This window comes from Sinocyclocheilus grahami, unplaced genomic scaffold (genome assembly GCF_001515645.1).
Source record: "Sinocyclocheilus grahami isolate Dianchi unplaced genomic scaffold, SAMN03320097.WGS_v1.1 scaffold154.1, whole genome shotgun sequence".
Classification (NCBI taxonomy): domain Eukaryota; kingdom Metazoa; phylum Chordata; class Actinopteri; order Cypriniformes; family Cyprinidae; genus Sinocyclocheilus; species Sinocyclocheilus grahami.
The window spans coordinates 535,782-557,203 of NW_015505333.1; the positions used below are offsets into that span (position 1 = coordinate 535,782).

Below are 21,422 nucleotides of genomic sequence, written 5' to 3' on the forward strand. Positions count from 1 at the left end.
TATATATATATCTTGAATAGTCTTAACTGAGAACTCAAAGCAAAGTTGAATAGTTAGTCCCTGTTTTACTGGAAGAAACTCTCAAGCCCAAATAATTTAAAAAGCAGTGCTTTAAAAATTCACCAAAAACAATTCCTTTGCATTCCAACAATACAGCTATCATTTCATCTGAATTTGCCATCGGTCTCATATGTATGTATGCGCACACAGGAGCACACTGGCAAGTGGAACGCATCCTCTTGCAGGCTCAGAAAGTGTCTTTCTCACTTCTTGCTTTCAAGTTTAAAATGAGCTACATGTCACAGGAGAGCAAATGATGCATTTGTCCACACTCGCTGCCCATGAGGCATGTGCAAATTCACAAGAAAAGTGGTTCTCAAAATGGAAATACTGCCCTTAAACTGCAGAGAATATGGATTAGTTCAGTCAGCTGTGGTGAATCTCAGGCAAAGACAGGCAAGACAAATATATTTATGAGTCTTTGAGGCAGGAGGGGCAGTGCTTTATAAGGACTGGTCTTTGAGTGCTTACTCATCTTGAAACTTCAGTCCCAGAGAAAATCGCAATATACAGTTTAATTTGTTTAGAGTTTCACAACCATCAATTTGATCCTCAAAGGCGGTCCAGACTTCACTACAGTGCCAGTCTATTTCGCTGTGGCTGTATAATGTAGGCTCACACGCCAAAGTTAAAGGGATCTAGGTGCAGCTTTATTTGTGAAGGCGAGACAGAGAACATGAACAAAGACAACCATGAATACTGATTTACCAAACCATACTGCATAAAGGACAAAACACTGAAATGCTTTATTTTACTTTATATATATATATATATTATTTCCAATATTATGTTTAAAACCCCATCTTAAAAAACTCTGGACTACAGACAGCTGAATCTGTTTTCTATCTGTTCTAATTATATATAATTTATATTACCATAGTTTTTTTTTGGGATACAGATTCTGCTGTAAAGAAACTCTAAAAGACAACACTCACTGATAAAAAAATTCTGCTTGATTTACTTAAAAAATATGATGATTTTTTTTGCACAATTTTATTACGTAGATCAAACAAGACCAGCTACTTAATTTTTCTGTCTGTTGAAAGAAAATTTGCACATAAAGTACACTTAATTTTAGTATTTCTTTAGTAATTTTTTTGTGTGTGATCTGCATAACTTTAAGAGTTCTAAATGTGTATTTTTGATTGAATCCAACTTAATTTTTTAATTTCCATATTACAAATTTCAAGTGGGATCTACTTTGTTTTTCCAAATTTGTTAGTGTATTTTAAAGTTACATGTACTCAAATTTTCTAATTAGCAAGTATTTCTGCTGAAAGTATAAATGCAATTAGTTTTTTTTAACAACTATTTACTATTTCACCACTGGTACTTTTCAATGGAATGCCAGTAGAATATATACTCATAAAATATGGAAATCTAGTTATTACTTCACATAAAGCTGACATTTTTGCCATTTGATGGTAAAAACGGCACAGAATATTTTCTATACAATTGTGTTTTTCAGTCCTTAACAGTAACATACTCTAAGACATTAAAACAAGAAGCACACAAACATGATCCCAATGTGGAAATGAAGCAGATCTTTTTATAAAATAACATTTTATTTTCTTTGTGTTTCTATTGAAATAAATTCACATTGTGCTAAATATTTTCCATGAGTCATGTTTCTCACTTCTTAACAGTCATCTTTCCTTCAAATGCACCTTGAACATTAACAGACTCACAAACATGGTCCAAATTCAGTTTCCTTGGATAGCTTAGCTCCAAGGCATAAACAAGGCCCATTAGGTAGGTGCAAGCATGTGCTACATTGGGAATAGCAAAAAGGACCTCTGCTCCCTCGATGGCTATTTCAGTTTGCTTCTCGAGACCTCCATCCCTGGCAATGCTGACCACAAAGATGAAGTACAAATGAAGTGAAGTCTTCTTGGATGGCTGTAGCACTGTTGTCATCATAAACCTGTTAAATATACCAGAGAGAATTAAACCTACTTTTTTTGCTAACATGATGAAGGTATATAGCTCTTTGCTCTCCCTCTGAACAGAAATCTGGGCAGGATTATGTGATTGCTGTGGTAGTTTTGATCTATATGTACAATTTGTTCTCAAAAGTCACTCGAAGAATGTGCTGTGTGTTGTCCGAATCTGGGTGGGATTATGTGGTTGCTGTGGTAGTTTTGAGTGGTGTTGTGATTTAAGCCAAGAAACATGTGTACTCATCAGAAATACATTTGTGAACCTTAATTGTTTTACACTGATTTGCTTGCATTTATAAACAATAACTATCTTGTGTGAATTGAAAAATATTTCTGTCGTGACAACTCTCGGAGGGATTGGCATGGTAATGAACATTACAATGTTAATGTATTTGGTCTTGGCGGATTAGATTTGCTACGCTGCTGTTGCGGCAGAGCAAGTACCTATACTTGCTACTGCCAATACATCCAAACATGCTTCTGTGAGTATGTAAGAAATACTGCTGCTGCATATATAACATACATGAAATACCCCCATAGCATACATGAATCACCTCGTAGCATGATCTATACAGGTGGAGCTGGGGAAGGTGGAGGGTTTCTGAAGCAAGCTGCACTGTTACAGCAAGCACAAGCCAAGTATTTGAATGTTGAGCAGCAAGCTCATTGGCTGCTAATACAGAAGTGAACCAATCAGCTGTGCCATGTGATGATGTTATGTCATATATATATATATATATCAAGAAATAAATGTGACAGTCCTTCAGTATGCATTCATAAAAAGTGAGAGGGCAGAAATGTGTTTTCTTTACCTGGTAGTCCTTGATTAACTCCTCTGTCTTTTCACCAAGGTAGAGAATGAGGCCTCTGATCGCAGTTACTCTTTGGGACTCAGTGCTGTTGTCCTACAAATATATTAAATATGAGATTATCTTAAATGCAGAATAGAATGCTACAACATTAAACTAACTACTACAATGTTAAAAGTACATGCCTCATTTATGATGCCATTTGAAATTAAAAAATTTTTTGTCTTGCCCATGAGTTAATTAAGTTCATTTAACTTTATCCCCCCCATTTCCTCACTACAATAAACCAATTTATTGAAAGTCGCATACCTTTATGCAGTGTACTTGTCAAGAGAATCACCTGGTAAGGACACATTGTTATGGTTAGTGACTGATCAGTGCAAGAAAAACATAAAAACATAGCCAATAATTTAACTATAATTAAAAATAGTTTCAAATTTTCTTCTCTCCACAACCACTGCAGGTGGTTGACCTGCTGATCAGACAGCAGAGTGTCTTCAGTCGGAGGCTCCTACAACTCCGCTGTAATAAGAACAGACACAGAAAGTCACTCTATTCCTACCAGCCATTCCTATTAATTCTATATAATGACTCTCCTCTGCAAGGGCAGAGGACTTCTATCTGACTGACACACTGTGATTTGCACTCCTTATCCAGCTACCCTGTATACTTCTGTACATTTTTATACAGTAGGTTAGTTTTTAACAAACAAACAAACAAAAAAATATATATATTCTTGGGACCTTATGTGAATTATTTTATCAAATTAGTTTGTGGAATAGAATAGCTCATGGCGACATGTGCATTAGAGCTACAATTAGCATCAAGCTACATAACACAATTTAAAAGATGAATATTACGCTTTTACTCAAAATTCACTTTAAACCACCATAGACTGTTTGTATTAACTTCTGATCGCGATCTAGTGTGGATTTTAGTCATGTTATTGAAATATATGCTTAGCATTTATAATAATCCATTATTGATATGAAAATAGCTCCAATCACATGAAAATCACACACAAACCATACTATCATAATCATGTGCATATTACCTCCTTGTTTCACATGTAGAAATATTGGGTTTGTTTTTTGCGGAACTCAAGTAGGACAGCGTCATCCAGAAGCAACTACAAGCGTAGCCATAGTTTAGTCCACGTACAACAACGTTATCTTCAAATTACACATAAATAAAGCCTCTTTTCATACATCAATTCGAAAACTGTAAAGACAACCAACTATAACATCACTTTGCTAACTTTATTCTTACCTTAAGTTTAGTGCAGACTTCTCTTCGTCTGGAATGTGCAGGGTTTCCAAACCAAAAATGCGAAGGGAAGTAATTATTTTGTACTGAGTAAATAAAACAAGGTTATTGTATGTTATGTGTGTGTACCTAAGAAGATTGGCTGGGATTACGTAGATACATTTTGTAAAGGAAAATAATGCACAATTACTTGTATTTTGAAGAAATGCAGAATAATTCACAACTAGATATATTCATGTAACGATACAAACTTAACATTTTATTGTTAATATCACAGATTTAATTACGCAACATTTACGTCCACTCAGATATATTTTTTTCAGTGCTGTCGTTGTTCTTATCAAGTCAGTTTAGTGTTGGTTCAGTTCAAATCAATATTAATGTGAATTTTGACATTGGATTTGGCTCAACAACCAACTGTATACAGTATATATGGTACATTTATAAATATATAAATATATCAAAAGTTTGGTGCCAGTACAATTTTATGTTTTTGAAAAAGTCTCTTACAAAGGCTGCATTGATATATATATATATATATATATATATATATATATATATATATATATATATACATTGCCTGTCAGAAGTTTGGAAACAAATTAAAGTTTGATTTTTAAGTGTTTTTAATGAAGTAGTTTATGCTCACCAAGGCTGCATTTATTTGATCAAAATACAGTAAAAACAGTAATATTGTGAAATAGTATTAAAATTTGAAAAAAGGGTTCTATTTGAATATATTATAAAATGTAATTTATTCCTGTAATGCAAAGTGGAAATTTGAGCAGTCATTACTCAAGTCTTCAGTGATCCAAATACACGATCCTCCAGAAATCATTCTAATAAATTCGAATAAATCATTCTAATGCTTAATTATTATTAGTGCTCAGTTATTAACAATAGTTCTTATAATTATGATCAATGTTAAAACAATTTTTGCTACTTAATCTGTTGTAGGGTTTTTTTTTCTATGAAGAATAGAACATTCAAAAGAACAGCACTTATTCGAAATAGAATATTTTGTAACATTATAAATGTTTTACTTTCATTTTTGATCAATTTAATGAATATTTGCTTAATAAAAGCATTAATTTCTATGTCAACACACACACACACACATACATAAACATACACACATACCCCAAGCATTTTAATGGCAGTATATCATGGTTTCTGTTTAAATATTAAGTAGTACAACTGTTTATCAGTAATAAGAAATGTTTCCTGAGCAGAAAATCAGCAGAAATGCTGAAAATTCAGCTTTGTCATAACAGGAATAAATTACATTTTAAAATATATTACAATAGAAAACTGTTATTTTAAATTGTATTAAATTGTAATCTCACAATATTAGTGTTGTTTGCTGTATTTTTTAGTATATTAATGCAGCCTTGGTGATATACTGTATATATATATATATATATATATATATATATATACAGTGTTGGGGAAAGTTACTTCCCCAATTATAAAATTAATGCGTTACAATATTGCATTATTTTTGTTTTAGTTTTGCGTTACTTTTTTAAAATCGGGGTTGTTCCTGCGTGTCTGTTTTTCATATAAAAAGTTCTAGTTTCGGCATATGTAAAAGCCCTTTCACACCAAAATTGAAATGAATAAGCCTCAGGCAAATTCAAAAAGCTCAAACAAACCTTTCAGCTGTACTCCCATTCTGGATTGCATGAAGAATAGGATGGAGGAAAAGAAAGTTCAACACTCCTCAGCAATAAAAATAGGTTATGTCATGTGTCATTTGCAGTTTACAATAAGAAAGAGCAAATTCTTAAACTGCAGGTTTTACCCCTTTTAACAAAGTATGCCGCATACTCACACAATAGTAGCCACAAGGGGGCAGTTGATGTCAACTGTGTGATAATTTATTCAGTGCTTACAGTAAACACCATCCCAGTATAGAGCGGAAATGTGGTGGGGCAGAAGGTCCCTTCTTATTGTTTGAAGGCAGAAGGAAAAGCCGCACCCTTCATCTGGCTGTCATGGGTCACACTGGGATAAAAGTTACAACCAGACCCAGAACACTGTGTGAGATTCTGTTCATGTAACAGTTATCTTTACCGAATCTATCTATCACCATACATTTTCAGAAAAATCAGCTGACTGAATTGTGAGATTGTGTGATTTCTCTGTGAATGTGAAATCAGTTATTTCTCAGACACACACACACACACACACACACACACACACACACACAACTTTTTTAGAAAAAATAAAAAGTAAAATAATAATAATAAATAACCAACAGACCAGTTAGTAAAAAGTCATTGCAAAATAAGTGAAGCATAGTCGTTTGTTTGCAGATGCCGCTTGGTTTGACATTTTGTTATCAAATGCAATGACATTCAGTTTAAGTGTCAAAAGACTTTTTGGGACTTCTGGCATCTGGTATCCAAGAAATAAAGAGACAGTATTAAGCAATCCTGAAAAAAAGGTCAAAGTTTCTCTTCAGCTCTTTTTCCTTTAGTTCTGGCTTGTGTGAACTCATCTAGTGCGTGTTGTGGTCCAGCTAGTCCTCAGCGGTTCTGGTTCTTATCTTCAAACACACATTTCTTGCAGACGTCTAAAACAAAGAGCTCTGTGGTTAAAAATATACCTCCACCCAACTCTGATACCTAGACTCAGCTTATAGACACGTCCTGGAATAATGTTTTTGGCTGCAAAAAGTGTGAGCTATTCTGTAACCCAATTATATAAACAATAACACTCAAATGGCATAGCTAGAATCTGAAGCGTGATAATAAATAAAGTTTAAAGTGTAAAGCAAAGAAACATTGGGACATTAAACGAATACGATTCTAAGAGTTGAGATTCTGCACTTTTTGGGGGTCATTACAAATGTGTGACGCTGACCATGTGGACTTCTTACATGCTTTCATTAGGCACACAGATTAAAACCTTCTCAAATCATACTTGATCACATGAATCTTTAGGTTTTACACAAACTCATGTTTCTTGCCAAAGCATTTTTACTTGTAGCCCGAAATATTTAGACTTAACATTGAGACAGTAATTTGTTTGTATTATTGCATTTGTTAAGTAACAATAGTGGTTGGTGTGTGTGCATGTGTGTGTGTGTGTGTGTGTGTGTGTGTGTGTGTGTGTGTGTGTGTGTGTGCATGTTTATGTGGTTTATGAGGACACAAATTTGTATAATAACATGGGTATGACATAGGTATTACAACGAGAAGGGGATTTATGAGGACATTTTCAGTGTCCCCGTAATTCAAAAGGCTTATAAATAATTCAGAATGAGTTTTTTTGAAAATCTAAAAATGAAAGTTTCCTGTGAGGGGTAGGTTTAGGGGTAGGGTTGGTGTAGAGCAGTAGAAAATACGGTTTGTACAGTATAAAAACCATTACGCCTATGGAGAGTCCCCATAAACCATAAAAACAAACCTGTGTGTGTGTGTGTGTGTGTGTGTGTGTGTGTGCAAGCATATCTGTGTGTGAGGATGAGTTGTCGAGTCCCTCTTGTGTTTTTGTGGGTTGATTGAAATGGACAGGAAGGGTCAGGATTAGAGAAACAGGAAGCTGACATAAGGAAGTATCGAGCGTCACACAGATATCCACGTACTGCTTAAAGACAGTCCAGACTCAACTCCGAAATGGAGTTTTTCCACAGTTCTCCAATGAAACTCCTGCTGTTTGCTGGTAAGTCGCTTTGATTACCTTTTGTGATCTTGATACAGTTCAAGTTAATCATTTAACTTTTTTGTATACATCAAATGAACATCTATTGCTCAGTTATGCTTTACACGTTTTATTAAATAATTTGTTTGTAAAGACTCAGAGCATAAGACATCACCATAAATAAATCTAATTAAATTAAATACGATTTGTAGTCTAGTTTGGGGGAGACCATGACTAATTATCAAAATGTTTACTCCAGGCAACACTATTTTTCAAGATATCTATATTTTTTTTATCTTTATTTTGAAAATATTCACTGTCAGCTTTGTACGTTTTCACATGGCCAGGAACTTTTTTTATATTATCGATCTATCTATACACTTGTACTGAGAACACAATACAAAACAAATCTACCTTCATTATACAGTTATTCCCTATGCCAGTGTGATTTTATTGTGTTCATCACAACATCTATTGCAAAAATATGATTATATTGTATTTTTTATCTGGAGGACAGAATTTGTTTAAAAAAATTAATTTAGGAAAGTTTTGAACTTGGTGTTTGAAACAAAGAACTATTGATAGAGAAAACAAGAATTTGTGTAAAATTATGTTTTACGCTAAACTTTATAGTTACCAGCTTGCCCATGTGACAACTAGCCTTGAATATCCCCATTAAAGGGATAGTTCACCCAAAAATGAAAAATTCTGTCATCATTTACTCACCCTCATGTTGTTCCAAACCTGTATTTGAGTTGCTTTCTTATGTTGAGAAACCTAACACAAAAGAAGATATTTTGAAGATTGCTGGCAATCAAACAGTTGGTGGTTGCCATTGACTTCCATAGTAGGAAAAAAACACCACCGACCACCAACTGTTTGATTGCCAGCAATCTTCAAAATATCTTCTTTTGTGTTCAACATAAGAAAGCAACTCATACAGATTTGGAACGACATGAGGGTGAGTAAATGATGACAGAATTTTCACTTTTGGGTGAACTATCCCTTTAAGTGCTCCAATTCATGTGTGTCTTGGAAAATAATTTTGTTTCTATTTTATATTATTTTTTTAAAGCTTGGTTTTCAAGTGTGCTGGACCCATGCAGATGTGTTGACATTTGTCAGTCCTGTCACCAGAATGCCAGCTGCAGTCTGAACAATGACTCCAAAAACGCCTGCTACTGCAAACAAGGGTTCACTGGTGATGGAATCAACACTTGCCAGGGTTTGCCTTTTATTGTATTACATTAAAGCAAAATGGTAAATGCACTTTAGTGTTTTGTTATTAGTATAAGAGTAACAAATGCACACAGAAAAGACTGTCATCCAGTATAATATGAGTAGTTTACAAATCTTGTGAAAATTAGTGTAATGTAATAGTTGTTAGGGTCAATATCAAACTGAATAATCAGACAGTTTTGGTGGAAACAGTTCTTGAGCTTGTCCTGCAGGACAGTCCTATGGCCCACCTTACAACCTAGAGCTCTAGATAGTTTCATATAAAGTGATATATGACAGTAGAACCTAATGTGCTATTCGAATGTGATTTTGACATAAGTGGTGATATTTAGCTAAGGATTTTTCAGTGACCTTTCCTGAAGGTTACATTGTTTCAATATTAGGTGGCAACAAGTCTTCTTTTTTAATGTTACAAATGAGTCACTGAATTATTCACTCAGTGGAAATGTTCAAAAACACGAGACACCACTACTGTGTGCTGCTCAGAGACAAACAATGGTTGATCCTTCATTAGGACTATTTTTGTTGAGGGAGCAAAAAGGGTTAAAATAACTGCCGATATCAACATAATAACATGTTAATAACACATTAATAATAATAATAATAACTTACTGTATAATAATAACTGTCAATATAACTCAGTATTACCTTCTTGTTTAAAGAGCAGTTTATAAGCAATATCACACTTACAATCATGCTGTTATTCTGTTTTTGTTGTCTGTTTGTTTGTTTGTTTGTTTTTTCAAAATTGCTAACCTGAGACCTTTTTTGTGAATTTCAGAAAAAAAAAATCTAGTTGATAGACTACCCACAACACCCTAGCAACTGCTTAGCTACCACACAGATGTTTTATTCCTTTCAAATGTCAATTTTGTTTTGTCGGCATTTAAAGTAGAAATTTTACTATATTAGGTATTCCTAATATTTCATTCAGAATTTTGTAATTCTCTGATTTACTCGCTCAGATTTCCCCCTGTGACTATCTTGCTGAAACATTCTGGTGCACAGAACTCCTGCTTCTCAGTTTAATGGATCTGCTTATATGACCCTTCACAGATGACAATGAGTGTGAGAATGTAACCGGAATATGTGGCCTAAATGCCAACTGCACCAACACTATTGGAGATTACTACTGTACCTGTGAGTCTGGATTCACTGCAAATGGAAAGCAGAAATTTCAAACTAATGATGGGACCTACTGTACAGGTATGAATCAATCACATACAATAGAATGGCTCTGTAGAAGACTACATAGACTTAAAATATGTACGGATGCCAAGAAGAAGAGTACACAACTGACTCTATAATAGTGAAGATGAGCTCGGCTATTCTTTGAATTGCAGATATTGATGAGTGTATGGATGCTGGTAGATGTGGACCCTTTTCAAAATGCAACAACACAAACGGCTCATTCACCTGCTCATGTATGAGAGGTTATACGTCCCCAGCAGGGCCCTGGTTTAAGCCTAAAAGCGGGACGGACTGCAGAGGTGAGAACTGTTAAAGTTACACGCCGCTCTCAGTTTAAAGTGTATCTGAATCTGAATCTTGTTTATAATCTTGCTTTGAATTTTACATTTCATTTTCCTCCATGTGCTTTTTTCTACATTCTGACATATTTAAAATGATTTTAAAATATAAAAGGTAAGCATTTCAGTAATATCAGTTGTCCAAATATACACATGTATGTGTTTTTGTGTGTCAGAAAACCCAAAGAAGCTCTGCCATCAGGACCACAGATGTATCAAAGAGACTGTTGACAACACACTGGAAAGAGTGAGTTACATTATTCATGTGTAGTACTTACTTTCCTTTATGATTTCACATAATGTTCATATAAACCATTATAAACCATTTGTATGCATGTATGTATGTATGTATGTATGTGTGTGTGTGTGTGTGTGTGTGTGTGTGTGTGTGTGTATACTATATATATATATATATATACAGTATATATATATATATATTTTTTTTTTTTTGCTATTGTTATTTAATATTGTCAACTTCTTAATTTGCCTTTTGCCATTATTCAACAGAAGCCAGACAGAAATAATATAAGAAAAAACAAACGACATATACTGTATAATGCAGATATGCAATTTAAAATTGCGTTTTTCTATTTGAATATATTTTAAAATGTAATTTATTACTCCAAGCCAAAGTTGAATTTTCAGCAGCCATTACTCCAGTCTTCAGTGTCACATGATCCATCAGAAGGATATTCTAATATGCTGATTTGCATTTATTATTATTGTTGAAAACAGTTGTGCTGCTTAAAATGTTTGTGGAAAGCATAATAATATTTTTTTCAGGATTCAATGAGAGTTAAAACAAACAGCATTCATTTGAAAGAAAAATACTGAAAGAACTGTAGTGTATATGTTAGACATATTTATAATCTTATAATCAGCTGTAAATAATTGTATCCACAGTTGTTATAGTTAATTTTTTTTACAACTATAATTCATTTAAATCCACAGTTAATGTATAATATTATGTGCAATAATAAATTAGTAGGAAAGTTTTTAATTAAAAAAGTGCAAAGTGTGACAGTGCTGCTTTATGTGCATCAGTGCAAGACAAAACACCATTACTATCATCACTATCATCATCATTACTATCACCATCATCACTATCAACTTCATTACTAAGATATCATTTTAAGCTGATATGGTATTTATATATAATATAAAAACAACAATGACCAAATATAATAATAATCGATATTTTAGACATATTACATGTGTTTACAGCTGCTTTTAGGTCTTTACAGCATTCAGTCCTTAATCCTGCAGTTTCACAGTTCTGATGTAAGTGTGAGAGAATGGCGTCCTCTGCTGGCAAAGTTGTAGACCTGCAGTTCCTCTCATAGCAAATACTAGACAATTATCTCATTTTAGCACCATTTAAACTGATTCTCTTTGGATAATGGCTGGTTGGTGACTAGCCTTGTTATAAGTATTGTGACCTCTTCTACTAATAGACTAATCATGCTATAACCACATTTGTCTGAGGAAGTTTATACATATGCAGAATTTCAATGTGTTTGCGGATTATTTAAAGCCAATGATATAAACATGTAAGGGCAGCTGTGTATTGTCTGCATTTTCCCTGTGATGTATAATCTTTCAAATACTGTCATTTATGATGTATCTTTTACCATATTTGAGTGAATTTTAAAACAATTTTCCTCTCTGTAGATGATTAATCTGTCAACTCCAGAGCGTCTGAAAGAGATAAGATTCCAAACATCAGCTGAGCTCTCTCCTGTTCTCCTCATGTCCTACATCGAGGCCATGGCCAGCCATAAACTAAGTCCTGCAGATGAGTCTGAACATCCTAAGGAACACATCAATGAAACCATCACGGTAATTTATATGTGCCCTTCCACATACAAGCAAGAAGAGAGAAACACACCTGCTAATTTTAGTAAGCCTGAATGTTTTCCACCAAAACGTTTAAAGGGGTCATATGATGCGATTTCAATTTTTCCTTTCTCTTTGGAGTGTTACAAGCTCTTGGTGCATAAAGAAGATCTGTAATTTTGCAAAGACTAAAGTCTCAAATCCAAAGGGATGTTCTTTAACAGATGAGCTTTGTAAAAATCGAGGCGTTTCAGAAAGGCGGGGCATAGACGAGAAACAATAATGTACGGTATGTGGAAAATAATGTGTTTTTTGAACCTTAAACCGCATAAACACATTGCATTACACCAAATACACAAAATAATGTTCTTTTCAGCAACATCATATGACCCCTTTAACAAAGTTTAAATTAAAAAAGCATAACCCCCAAAAACACTAAATTAGGTAAAAAATATTATTTAATAAACAAATTATAATAAATATATTATAAACAAATTATAATATTTATGTATAGTAATGAATTACGCAATTACATGCATTACATACTACAGTAGATTAAGGGTGCTTTCACACCTGTAGATCGATTGCTTTGTTCCGAAACGGGATTAAAATGATTACATGTTGCTTTTTATTCTTGGTGCGGTTCGCTTTCACATGGCAAAGTTTCTAAACGGACCAAATTTGTTAATGCAAGTCACGCGCGAGTAAACTGTTCTCTCATTGGTCAAAGTTCCACGGTTTATTTTCCGGGATTCCACTGAGCTGTCACGGCTGTCATCCAACAGGACTCAGGATGGAACGACAACAGCTTTTTTTTTTTTTTGTAGCTGTCCTTATATTAATTTATCATTTTGAGCAGGAGTCCAGGATTCATCAGGAAAACATTTTTAAAATGCACCTACTAGGAAGAAGAGCAATAAAACGGCATTATAAGATTAAAAAGTGCACCTTTTTATTTTGAATGGCGAAGACGTGCTCACCCACAAACATTCACAGGTTAATTTTGAAGTATTAGCAAAACAACAAAGCTGATGCTTATCATGTAACTTACATAATTACCTATTATTCATTGTGATATAGTCTGGTTCATTGGTCCGTTGGATCGGATTGCTTTCTCACTACAACCGAACCGCTCCAGAGTTCGTTTTCAATCGAGCCGAGACCACCTCGTTCAGGCGATCTCGGACCGATTGTTTTGGCGCGGATCCGAGCGCGATTGCCGTGTTCACATATGCCCAAACGAACCGAGCTAAGGGGGGAAACGCGCCAGGTTCCGAAACAACGAGCCATGTGTGAAAGCACCCTAACTTAAACCATTTAGACCGGGGGTGCCCAACCCTTTTCCTGGAGATCTACCTTCCTGCAGAGTTCAGCTCCAACCCTGATCAAACACAACTGAACCAACTAATTAGGATCTGAAGGAGCACTTGATAATTACAGACAGCTGTGTTTGATCAGGGTTGGAACTGAACTCTGCAGGAAGGTATATCTCCAGGAACAGGGTTGGGCACCCCTGATTTAGACCAAGTAGGAAGCTACAACACTCCAGATTATAGACTAAAGCCCTGTTCACACCTGGAACAATAACTATAAAGATAACGATATTAGTGTCCACACCAGCGAACGATATTGTCTGTTTATTCTAAGCGCATGCCACTTTAAATTTTCTAGCCCTTTATAGCAGGATGGATTCTGATTGGCTGTCAATGTTTTTATCGTTCATCAGCTGGAAAAAATCGTTCTGAAAGTGATTCCAACGATATCGTTACTCTGTGCCTTTATCGTTATAATTGTGGTGTGGACTCTGCTATGTTTTAATATTGAGAACGATTTTTAGAACTATATCTTTATCATTATAGTTATCGTCATTGGTGTGAACAGGCCTTAACAGATTATACATGATTGCAGTTGATGTTCGTAACTTAAATCATTGCATGTTTGTTTGTTTTGTTCTGGCTTTATCTGATAGAATCTGGTTTTCAGTGTGAATAACTTAGTCGAGAAGGATGAAAAGGTAGAATGGAATAGGATAAATGAGGATTTGAGGAAGTATTACATCACCACACTCCTTCATACAGCAGAGAAGGAAACACTGGCCCTGTCTGCTGGATACACACAAACAACGCGGATGCAGGTGGATGCCGGTGAAGTAGGTGAGTCTTCTGAGGCCTAAAATATAACGCACCACATTTCATAAAAATAGAATTGGCTATATAATACACAGTGTGAATGTGAAGGAATTTTCCAAATAGATTTTTTTGCGGGTGTTTTACTTGTACTGTAGTTTGAATTACACAATATGTCATTGTGTAGTGTTCTACACTCTTAAAAATAAAAGTTCCAAAAGGGAGTTTTCATAGCAGTGTCATATAAGAATTGTTTTGGGTTCCACAAAAAAAAAAACTTTCAGTGAATAGTTCTTAATAGAGCCATTTTTTCTAAGTCTAAAGAATATTTTCATAATGTGACGATAATCATAATATTCTTCCACTATAAAGAATCTTTTTTTGCAATGGAAAGATTACATGGAGGTTAAAGGCTCTTCATGGAATCATAGATGCCAAAGATCTTTTTTGTAAGGGTGTAGGGTTAAAGGAAATGTCCATAAACTTAATGGATAATGTCCAGGCAGAAAATTACCAGTACATTTTCTGTTTTTCTACACTCAGAACTTAACTTACCTCATTTACTCCTAAAGGGTGCATATAAGTACCTTAAAGGTAGATATTAGTATCTAAAGTGTACATATTTGTACATTTTGAAGGGGTACCGCCCCAGTAGGGGCTGCACCGACTAATCGACTAGTGACTTCAATGCTATGCCATGACGCTTTAAGCTTGACGTCGACTAGTCGCTGGTCCTATAGAGGGCGCAACAGGATAAGAAATCTTTGAAGGACTTCCACATTTTACGCTCAGTTTCCAAACAGTTAAAATGACAAATAAATGCATACTCTGAAAGCCACAAGACATGTGAGATTATGTTACTGGATGCTCGAAATTGAACAGGAGAATGCACGTTTTAAACCGCTTATTGTACAGGTAGGAAAGTTAATCGCCGTTCTAATCTAATGCGCCGCTACACTGTAACGCACACACATTACAGACAGTAGCTCCTACATCTCGCGCAGATCGCGCGCACAGAATTATTCAGCACGGAAATGTATTGTCAACACTGTTCTGTGATTTCTCAATAAAATAGCTTAGAAACTGAAAAGTTCAAGCATATATTTCTTAATAACTAAATTCCACCGCTTCACTACTAGTAAAGAGACGCTGCCAGGTTGAATTAATTCAGACACGCAATCACTCTCATTAATGCATTCATATGAATGTAATCTTTACTGTGCTACTTTATCTGTATCTGATTTAGAACAAACAGAAATCTGTGAGAAACATAACGACTCAAAGACAAAAGAACTGATAAAAAGGAGCTGTTATAGGAGCAATAGCCGTGTGGGCAGCACTGTGTCATATGCCATAGCTGTGCACAAGCTGTTTTCGTCACAGCTCCTGACTAATTTGTTCATTAATGACGTCATCATCGACTAGTCGACTTCGACACGACTTTCATCACATAAAAGTCGACTTTAAAAAGTCAGAAGTCGTTATTTTTTTCATGCAGTGCATGACTCATTTTATATACTGCAAATCTTATGGACAGAACAGCTGTAGGATACACTTCAAAAGTAATTTTAACGGAAAAAATAATGTAAAAACCTCCTATTTAGTTAACAAAGTACTGAAGGGGAAATGTAATTTGTGCTCAAATAATACGAGAATTTGGAAATAAAAAGTATTAAAATCTTCAGAAAACCTATATTCAACAAAACAAATTAATTTAATTTAATTTAACTAATTCATTTTATTGTTATTGTTTAACATTAAAAAAAGTTTATGAGTCATTTTAGAAAGTCCCTGCATGATGAAACATTTTATTATGTTTTATTTAAATTGTTATGTTTATTGTGTCATTCCATAATACCGGAAATAATACCGGAAATCATATTTTTACATTGGATTTTTGGCAGCATACCTTATTGCAATTTAACACTATTTTAGTTAAACTGTTTGTGATGATAATGGTGCTAATCACTTTGTTTTCTAGAAATGAAACTATACACATTTGAACCCCACCAATTACATAAGCATCCAGTTTCAACAAACATCCAAGGAAACTCCATTTCGCTGACCCCTAAGAATTCAAAAGAGGAAAACAATAACGGTTTGTGAAAGACCTTTCTTAAACCTTCATAGCAAACTGAATACAAATGCACCAAATGATTAAAATGTATGTCTGTTTTCTATGTCTTGTTCTGTCTAGGCAGCACCTCCATAGTATTTCTCATTTATAACAATATTGGGGATCTTTTAAAGCCCGCTGATGACCCTGGTGTGGCCGATTACTCTCGCTATGCATCAGCGGGTGAAATTACAGTTAACTCACCAGTAATAGCAGCAGCCATCAGTAACCCAAAGACATTTGCACTGAACAATGTGACCTTCACTCTCAAACACACACAGGTGCAGTTTGGCTGATTTATTAATTAATTTGAAATAGTTGTGGGTGTGAATGTAATTTTAATTTAATGCACTGAATGAGTTTTACTTTTTCATAAAGGAGATAGATCCTGCCCACGATGAGACTAAGTGTGCATTTTGGGAGTATTCCCAGAGCATGATGGGACACTGGAGTTTGGACGGCTGTACCCGCACTCATGTGAATGCCACACACACTTCATGTTCCTGTAATCATCTGACACACTTCGCAATTCTCATGTCCTCTGCTCAAGCCAATGTAAGTCTAAACTACTGCTGCCCCCTTCTGGTCCCCTCAAAAAATGCAGTGCCCCCCAAAAAAGTACTTGGATGCATTAGATGCCAAAACATAAAATCAACTGGCAACTACGGATCAATAATGCAACTTGACAATTTATCAGAACTAACCTCACTTTGTGATTAGTGAAGGTCAGTTCACCTGAAACACTCAAATACTAATTGGGAGTCACTGTAAAATAAATGTTACTGTGCTTTCATATGTCTGGAGTATTTAAAGGCATGGTAAACCTGTAGAAATAGTAGTAAAAGTAGTAAAATTTTATTTGAGATACCCACATTCAGTTTGAACATAAATACAGTGGAGAGATGCAAAGTTATGTATTTATTTTATTTATTTTGTTTGTTTATTTATTTACCAGCAATGTTTAGATGCCAAAGAAGCCTGTTTATATAATTTCATTAAACAACTTTCAAGAACCAAGGGGTAGAAAAACATTGCATGGAAAACTCTTTTATTGTTTTATTTATTTATTTATTTTTGTTTGTTTATTTATTTACCAGCAATGTTTAAATGCCAAAGAAGCCTGTTTATATCATTTCATTAAACAACTTTCAAGAACGAAGGGGTAGATAAACATTGCATGGAAAACTCTTTTATTGTTTTATTTATTTATTTATTTTTATTATTTTGATCAAATAAATGCAGCCTTGGTGAGCATACTGTAAGAGACTCCTTTCAAAAATATTGGAGAAAAAAAAAGTTTTTTTTTTTTTTTACAGTGGTAAATAATTAAAATGTTAGGTCCAGTAGGTTGTATTAGTGGTGACTGCTACAGCAAACATCACTATATGCTCCCTCATACTTGGTGTAATTTGACCAAACCCAATTCTAAATAAATTCTAATTCTAAATGTCAGCATCTAATGCATTACTTCTGTGCTTTGATGATTAATGATATGTGGCATGTTGAGAAGAGCTAGCTGACAATAAAACATTGAATCAGAAACCCAAACTATATCCACAAATCTCAAATATCATATTCACTTTAGGCATAGCACATAACCACCCAGAGCACCTTAGCAACATGGCACAGAATTTGTAAACATATATAATTAGAGCAGAATTTACAATTTGATTTGAATCAATCCTACATGCAGAATCCTGTTTCTGTTCTGTTTCATGTAGTTGCTTGCACACTATAATGTTCTAACAAGAATAACGCAGCTGGGAATGGTGATCTCCATCATCTGCCTGTCCCTGTGTATCTTCACCTTCTGGTTCTTCCGAGACATCCAGAACACCAGAACCACGATCCACAAGAACCTGTGCTGCAGCCTCTTCATGGCCCAGTTCATCTTCCTCATCGGGATTAACAAGATCGCACACAAGGTTCACTCTTCACACTTTATTATTGTGTCAGATGGAGACATAAACCCTGTACAAAAGTGGCCTATGTTAAGTACTGTAGTGCAATGTAATATTAATACATCTTTGTTCACTGTATGTTTCAGTGGTTCTGTTCTCTTATCGCTGGCCTGCTGCACTATTTCTTCTTGGCTGCATTTGCCTGGATGTGTTTAGAGGGAATCCATTTATATCTCATCGTTGTTGGTGTCATCTATAACAAAGGTTTTCTCCACCGGAACTTCTACATATTTGGTTATGGGAGTCCTGCCGTGGTTGTTGCAATATCTGCAACTCTTGGCTATAAATATTATGGCACTAGTACCGTGTAAGTTTTTAGTATTTTAATTTAGTGGTATTTGTTAAGGAAAGTATTTGTTATTATATTTGTTGTTATATTATTTTAAATTATTCTAATCATAAACACTTTGTAGTGCAAATAGTTTTACAACTGACTGCAGTATATAAAATAATAATAATAATAATAATAATAATAAAAAAAAGCGTCTGTAAAATAAAGTGGATCATATTTAAAGGTATAGTTCACACAAAAATGAAAATTCTGTCTATCCAAACAGTCGCTGGTTGCCATTGACATGCATAGTATTTATTTTTATTTTTTTCCCATATTATGAAAGTCATTGGCTGCCAGCAAATGTTTGGTTACCAGCATTCTTCAAAATATATAATTTTGTGTTCAACAAAAGAAATAAACTCATACAGCTTTAGAACAACATGAAGGTGAGTAAATGACAAACTTCTATTTTTTTTGGGATGAACTATTCCTTTAAGCCTTGCATCTCTCACTTTTTTTTCCAGACAATGTAAATCTACTTTTACATTACTATCTCATGTTATTAATATCTTGTTAAGGTGTTGGCTGAGCACTGAAAATAACTTCATCTGGAGTTTCATAGGACCAGCCTGTCTAATCATTCTGGTGAGTATCAGCTCTTGTGTTATTGCAACATACAGTAACAACACTCAATATGTACACTCAATATCAATACAACAATCATTAACATTTTGCTGTATTCTTAAAACAGCAGACAGAAATCCCACAATTGTATCAAGATAAATTGACATCCAAAATGTAATTTTATTATACCTGTCAATCAGTTTTTAAAAAATTAATTAATAACATGATATGCTGTTTAATTAAGTAAATTGCTGCATATAGTTCACAATGTACTTTCTTGACTGATAAATTTTACATCAAAGCCAATTATCCCCTCCCAGGTTAATCTGCTGGCATTTGCTGTGATCATCTGTAAGGTTTATCGCCACACTGCAGTAAAGATACCTGAAATCAGTCACTATGAAAATATCAGGTAAAGAAATTCTTTCCTCATTTTCATATAGTGCTAATTAAAAAAATATTAAAAGATCGCATCTCATCCTCTATAATGTTCTGATTCATTGTGTTTGCATGGTGTATTTGTTACATGTGACTTAACTTGAACTCCATAATGTATCTGCAAATATTCAGGTTCTGAGTAAAATGTCATTTTCTCCTTAGGGCATGTCAGTGTAGCTAAATATTAAAATTACTAGTCAAACTACAGCCTGAACTCATAAATATTACAAACATTTATTTTATTTTTTTTATTATTATTATAATTCAATAATTGTTCCTCAGGTCTTGTACAAGAGGAGCTATTGCTCTCCTGTTTGTTCTGGGAGTTACCTGGACATTTGGTGTCATGCACATCTTATATGAGACCACCCTCACCGCATATCTCTTTACCTTTGCCAACGTGTTCCAAGGGTTGTTCATTTTCATATTCCTTTGCGTTCTATCCAGGAGGGTAAGGTCTTCTGTACATTTGTTTAGTATATTTCATTAATTATTATTCAATATTACTGTTAACCATTCTGCACCTGTAATTGCAAATGTTTTTCCTTTTATCATCAGATTCAAGAGGAGTACTACAGATTATTCAAGAATGTTCCATGTTGTTTTGAGTGTCTGCGATGAACTTTATCAAAAGAGAAATTAACTACAGCACCAGCCTGAAAATGCTTTTAAATCTAAGCATTATATAGACATACTTAGGAAAGTGTGTGACAAAGTTCCAATATATTTATTTTTGAGAGAAATGTATTAACTAAAATCATAGGCGTAATTTGCGGGTGGGACGGGTGGGATATGTCCCCACCACTTTTTGCCAGGGTCAATATTGTCCCTATCACTTTTTGAAAGTAATTGAAAAATATATTGCGGAAGGTATGTATTAAAGGGAAAACAAGATCAACAAATCATTCTTCATAATCTAATTAGGGTGATAAAAAAAATAAATTGACTCCTTATGCATGCATAACTCGTGCAGTGCAATAACAACGTGATTTGCAGCTGTTGCACTTTTCGTAATGTCATTTGTCAGCCCCCATCACTTTGTAGAGCCTGGTTTATACTTGCCATGTCTGCACGAGCACGAAGGTGCGCGCATGCAGCAAAAAGGACGCAAATATTGAGGAAACGATGGATAGTTTCAAGCTAAAGTAAAAGACCGCTTCTTAAACCAGAGAAGGTGAACATGTTGGTATTCTTGTGAGAAAATAAAAAACATGCAAGCACCATCACTGACAGCAAATTTAGTTTTACTTTTCTTTTTGTTTTGTTTTCATTTTGAAAAGCTTATCTTTGCTGTTTACCTCACGTTATGCACTTTATATCTCTCTCTTTTTTTTTTTTTGATTCCTCAGTGTTTGCTAAACATTCTGTAATTTATTAGTCATTATACCCTAATACAGCGTGTAGACCTATGCCATGCCTCATCTTATTTGTTTTTGTTAATAACGTTTTGTAAGCTAGTTTGTCATTGAATCTTACTGTTTTATTCTTGTTGTGCATTTTTATTAAAAATAATGAATCCAACTTTTTTTTTTTGTCTTAAAAGGTGAAAGGTGTAT

The 21,422-nt window shown here is 34.4% G+C and overlaps 1 protein-coding gene across 2 annotated transcripts; it reads left to right on the forward strand.

Annotated features, from left to right (window-relative positions):
• The first annotated feature begins 7,687 nt into the window (after positions 1-7,687).
• Positions 7,688-20,635, forward strand: adgrl4 (adhesion G protein-coupled receptor L4). 2 transcript variants are annotated; one of them, XM_016282111.1, is made up of 16 exons: positions 7,688-7,744; positions 8,799-8,948; positions 10,019-10,168; positions 10,306-10,452; positions 10,668-10,738; positions 12,163-12,330; positions 14,297-14,480; positions 16,435-16,551; positions 16,651-16,850; positions 16,948-17,124; positions 18,291-18,494; positions 18,617-18,837; positions 19,383-19,449; positions 19,749-19,840; positions 20,149-20,317; positions 20,425-20,635. In XM_016282111.1, the coding sequence occupies exons 1-16, from the start codon at positions 7,699-7,701 to the stop codon at positions 20,485-20,487; spliced, it is 2,226 nt and encodes a 741-aa protein (XP_016137597.1). In that variant the 5' UTR covers positions 7,688-7,698; the 3' UTR covers positions 20,488-20,635. The 2 variants fall into 2 exon arrangements, with proteins under 2 accessions (XP_016137597.1, XP_016137598.1); XM_016282112.1 differs by lacking the exon at positions 8,799-8,948 and having other exon boundaries at positions 7,689-7,744.
• Positions 20,636-21,422: the final 787 nt, after the last annotated feature.